The sequence below is a fragment of the Montipora foliosa genome, chromosome 2 (genome assembly GCF_036669935.1).
Source record: "Montipora foliosa isolate CH-2021 chromosome 2, ASM3666993v2, whole genome shotgun sequence".
Lineage (NCBI taxonomy): Eukaryota > Metazoa > Cnidaria > Anthozoa > Scleractinia > Acroporidae > Montipora > Montipora foliosa.
In genome coordinates, this window is record NC_090870.1 from 64112931 (window position 1) to 64118748 (window position 5818).

The 5818-nt window shown below is 36.2% G+C and overlaps 1 protein-coding gene across 1 annotated transcript in view; it reads left to right on the forward strand.

The window, feature by feature from the left end:
* Nucleotides 1–4662, forward strand: part of LOC137985421 (death domain-associated protein 6-like) — a 5070-nt gene extending 408 nt beyond the window's left edge. Inside the window, exon 1 of the mRNA XM_068833047.1 lies at nucleotides 1–4662. This exon is cut by the window's left edge and continues 408 nt beyond it. Within this exon, the coding sequence (XP_068689148.1) occupies nucleotides 1–1007 (1007 nt within the window). The 3' untranslated portion in view covers nucleotides 1008–4662.
* The last annotated feature ends 1156 nt before the right edge of the window (nucleotides 4663–5818 follow it).

Here is a 5818-nt window from a genome sequence, read left to right on the forward strand (position 1 = left end):
AGGTCACGATATACTCAAGAGGGGAGGAGACGGGACAAAAGAAGACCATTATTCATATAACGATCGACACAAAGGAGGAAGTTAAACCGGTCGAGGTAGAAGCTCCTCGACCGAGCACTAGTTCAGTTGTTTCTTCTAGACATTCAAAAGGGCCCACACAAAGGAATAAAACGGAGAGAAGAAAAATCAGCGAAAACAATCATGAGTCGACGAGATCAAAACTTACACGTGAGCTTTCGCCGAGAAAACGAAAGCGCCTCCTGAGAAGACTAGAGGAGAAAATGAAACACGTAAACGAAAGAATAAGGATTTTAAATCAAGCGGAGCTAACCTTGGACGAGATGAACATGAATGACAGCACTTATATTCAAGAGTGCAGATTAAAAGATCGCTTTAATCAAATCTGGAATCAGATATGCAGAATTAAAGGCAGAACCGCAGAGACAGGGAGGGTAACAGAGAAAGAGGTCAGATGCCCCCCAACAGGATTCCCAGAAATTGACAGAGCTGTTAACAGGTTTTTGAAAAAGAAAAAAGGTCGTTTTCCGGATAGACATGACATGAGCACTGTCATTTCAGAGGCAAAGAAAAAGCATGGTTTGAAAATAGCACCTCAGGGCCTTGCAGACATTACCGATGAAGTATTTATGTATGTTGGTAACAAGTTACAAAAGAGGCGTCGGTTAGATTTTACAAACAATTCTGGCTGTTTTTTAACTGATGACTATCTCACAAGGGATGACCCTGCCATGGGAGATCCGTCTCTTCTGAAGAAGCTAGAGGAGAACAAGAGGATGAGCAAAAGAGCTCTTGATGAAGTTTTTAATAAGTATGCTCATTATGGACGCCTGAAAAATTGTGGAAATGGTCATGGGAGTACTAGTGATTCTGAAAGTTCAAACCAAGAAAACGACTTTGAAGGGAAAAGAAAAAAAAGACTTTCTCAGCTTTCTAATGCAGGGGCCTTAGATTCTAGTGGTGGAGAATGTGACGACTTTGAATTATAAAGGAAAAGGGAAAAGTGATGAAGATGAGAAAGGGTTTGATGACCATAGTGGATCTCTTTCACAATGCAGCATTCCAAAAACAAACTCATTCTTTAAGTCAACAAACTCGAGTGCCAGTGTCATGGAGGATTTTGAAATAAAGAAGGCACGCTGAGTAATAGGCCTATTCACGATAGCCGCCATGTTGGTTTTCAAATTGTCATGCAAATTAGCAATGTGTTTTGCTGGGGGGCAAACATTGGAAAAAAGGCAAATTGCGGAAAATCGGCAGCTCGTCGAAATATTGAAATAACATTTCCAAAAGTACGTTTTAGAATTTAGAATTAAGTCCCATTTATAATAATTTTATATCTTTGATTGCCTTTGACATTTCGACTTTCTACTTTGTTATCTCCTCATTTTTTACTAAAAAAACATCGAAATAACTTGTGTAATCATTCTATTTTACTACTTATGTGAAAAACGTTCAGTGAATGTGGAAAAAATCAAGATGTTTGTTAAAACCTCTCGAACTTGTGTTGTTTGCCCCCTCAGAAGTGTGTAGCTAATTTGCATGATAATAGCAAATCCAACATGGCGGTCATTGTTAATAAGGTCTATTAGTGGAGCACATACCATTGGGAACAATGCTAAAGATGGTGAGAAAAATGATGTGACTTTGCAATCAAGTGAACTTAACTGTGGTATTATGGAACTGTCTTTTCCTGTTTTGCCTGAGTGTGTTGCAAAATCTGAGAAGCAGACAAATGTTACAGAATCTCATGAAGCCTGTCATGATGAGGTAAAAGAAGAAACCATAACAACAGAATTAACATCAGACATAACTAAAGGAACTGTGGAACTTCTTGGAACAAAGGATGTCTCTTTTAAGGAGTCAAATACAAAGGAAAGATTGAGACAAAAAAAATTTGCTTCTTCCTCTTCAGCTAAAAATGGTGATCGTTCTATTAGTGCTACCTCAAGAATTAGCTAAAATCATTTCTGCAGACAGATCTAACGTAATAATAGTTCTGTCAGATGACGAAAGTGACAACAATGATAATTGACCTTCAAACTTTGCAGCTGTATAGAGATAACATTATACAAGATGAATATTTTAAAATATTGGCATTAAATAATTTTAGTATTTTTATTTGAAAAAGACAATCATTGGTCAAGTGTCAAATTAACCCTTGGTGTTAAAACCTTTCTAGTGTTTCTTTGTTTTGAGAGTTGTTCAACGAAAGTTTAGCAGAAAGCTGAGTTTATATCGCAAAAAACTAATGAAAGAAAAGGTTTCTTGGCATTTCAATGATTTCATGTCCTCGTAATCAGATCAAAGTGAAGAAATTAACACAACTAGCTCATAAGTATTCAAAATAAGAAGCATAAAACAGATTCTTATTTTGTATGCACGGGTATTAGACAATATCAAAAATACCATAATACTCTGTCCCTCAAAAATGTTGCATTAGCATTTATTTTATTTTCTCTTGGGACTTATAATGGTCCCAAAAGAAAATGGAAACAATTGCTTATGCAAAATTGTGGTGGGACAAACAAAGAGCATTATGGTATTTTTAAAATTGGCTAATTTATGTGCATCTGGTGTTAATTTCATTCGAGGCACTATGTTGTTGGTTTCCCAGAGCTTAAAGATTTGTTTACTTTCTCCTGTTTTCTTTCATCTTTCATGTCAAAGCTGAAAGCAAATTTGCAAAGAATAACATTGATTGGTTACCACAAACAGTTTGTGGCCAGTATTCTGGATTTGTTGGAGTTTATCCCTTTGATTCTTTGGAGTACCATACAAAAGACAATTACAATAGTCCAATCGTGAGATGACAAGGGCATTAACTAACATTTCAAGTCCGTCTAGCAAACAAAAGATATTTCCAATTTTATGGGAAGTGTAGATTACTTACAAATTTCATTTATGTGACTACTAAATGACAAATTATTATCCATGATAACACCCAGATTCCTTGCTTTCTTTGTGATGTTCATTCCAGTCCATTCAAATGTGATGCTGTCACCAAAGGATGGTTGCTTCATAAAACGCAATGTAAAATGCAACACCTCATGTCTTCCCAGGATTGCTTTTAAGCATTTTTCTGGTGTTCCATAAGAAAATATGCTCAACGCACTTCTGCAAGGTAGTAAGGTTGCGCTTGAATGGTAAGGGTTAAAGGCAATATATACTTGACTGTTAATTTTGCTAATGGTAAAAATAATTTACTGTGACTTTGTCATGCTTTTTTAGCAGCCAGTCAGATTGTACCATTTAATGTGTGGTGGGACTTACTGGTTCAATCCAATTGGCTGCTTTAAAAAAAAGACATGACATTGTGATTTACAACATCAGTTTATCCATCGAGTAGTTTTCTTCTATGCGGGGTAAGTGGGACATGTTTTTGTAGGTTCCCTTGTGGCCTTAGGGGGAGTCCCAAAAGGGCATATTTTACAACTATGAGGTGCAGATTACCGGTACCTATCAACGAGGAAATGCTCTTTGTCCCATTGCCCTCGTTTCTTTAAGGTGGAGAAATTGCATAATTTTTATTTTAAAGGGGCTAATATGTATAATATATATAATTATGTTCTCAATATACAACCAGAAACCCATAGGGGTTGAAACTTGTAACACGTTCACAGCTTCCAAATATTCATTGTGAACTGATTGGTTGAATGTTTCAGTGCTAAGTACCATATTTGGAAACCCCTCGCTCTTGTTGTTCCAAATATGGTACTTGACAAATTGAATATTCAGAAGCTTGTTTCCCAGCACACAAGGGGCCGTTACACGTTTCAACCCTTATGGATTTCTGATACAACTTAATGTTAACTCAGAAAGTACTTTTAGACAACACAAACCAAAGCTTCATACCAGAAAAAAAATGTCTGTTGAGCATACGTAATTATAGTTACAAACAACAGAGATCAACTTTGAAAAACTGAACAGTTTTCAAAAACCTCAAACACAATCCATTTTAATCTTCTTCAATTTTGCTCATCCCTGTCTCCTTTCACATTTGCTGTTTTATTCAAACCATCTATCAATGTTCTAAGTAGTTTTGCACCCTTGACAAAGAGAATCAATCCTTTTTACAAGTTGATGATAAAAAATATTAGACTAAGTGCAATATAACTTAATATTGCTGGCCTCTGAAAGTTGCTTGAAACGCAAGGCAAAAGTAAAATCTATCATTGCCAAGTAGGGGTACATTATTACTATTTAGGGGTAACAACCAATGGTCCCCCTGAAAAGGAAGTCTTTTAATAGAGCAATCTCAATTTGTTATTTGTTTATTTATTTTATTTACTTATTTATTTATTTATTTATTTATTTGAACCTGCTACTCTTGGAAAAGAAAATGTCTGTTTCCTCAATTCTCTATGCAGTCAAAGCACAATTTTTCACTTTGAAATAAAATATTGGATGCTGCAGAACATTATAATGATACTCGATCAATCAATCAGTACTTTATTTGATAAAGCAGGTCAATAAAATTGGCAACTATACAGCTGATGTTGACCTGCTATTGCTAAGAACAAATTATACAAAGAAATATCTACATAAATTTAGCTAAACATACATCATCTAAGAATTTCATGAATAGTAGGACTTACTAGGAATTTTTAGAATACCTAAAATTGACTATATGTACAATAAATTGTTAAAAATATCTAAAATTTGGATCTTTATCTGAGGGCCTGGAACAGGCTAGAGACATCAATATTCAAGGATTTCCTCAGGGTATAACTGCAAGGAGTCTTAACAACTAATCTATTTTATAATTTATTTCATCTAAATCTAAATTGTTAAAAGCTCTATGAGCGATAGTTAGAATGCAAAAAGAATGGAAATAACTCAGCGGCATTTATAAGTACAGATTCATCGTCCATGTCTATCGGCAATTTATAAATAAGTCTTGCAGCTCTAAGATGAATCTGTTCTAGGTCTTTCAATAAATGATCCGAGCAAGAGCCCCACACAGCTAGACCATATAGCACATTTGGGATGACTGTTTTATAGTAAATTGTTTCCAGAGACACTCTAGATGAAAAACTAACTTATATGTCTAACATTTTAACTGTAGAGCTAAAGGGATGTGGAGACAGAGGGGGCGGATCCAGGATTTTTCTTAGGAGGGGGTGCACCACTAAAGAATGGCGTAGCTGACTGGAGATGTTTTATTTTCATGTGTTATTAGAAAGCCTCAGGTCACCACGGGGGAAGAGGGGGGGTGTGCACCCCCTGCACCCTCCCCTTACATCTGCCCCTGCTGTATATGCTTCAGATGCTTGCTCCAAGACAGCTGATTATCGATGGTGACCCCAAGGCATATAGAAGAAGAACTAAATTGAACAATCTTATCTCCCCATATAAGGGGCTTCAGAGGGCCAATAAAAAGATCTGTATCGAAAATTAAAGCATCAGTTTTTCCCTCATGCAAAATTAGCCTATTCTTTAGACACCAAGATTGTAGCTGGTCCAAAATATCCTGAAGGGATATACTGGAGATTCAACAAAACTAATTTTAGTATCTGTAATTTCCAGCAATGACATCCGGAATGACAATAATGTGTGGTAAACTACTATGCCTGCTACCGTGTTAGGGAAAACCTATACCCTCGAATGCAGTCAAGAAAGGGAGAATATGTTAAGACTTACGTAGAAAAAATAGATGAAACTGATCGCGCCAATCGTTTAGTAAAATTGAAATGAAACATTATTATTCCATTCGTGCTTGTTGGATTTGAGATTGCTACAGCCAACTCCCGGGCCTCGGCTCTCCAAGTGTTCGCCACCGGAAGTTGCTCTATTTGTC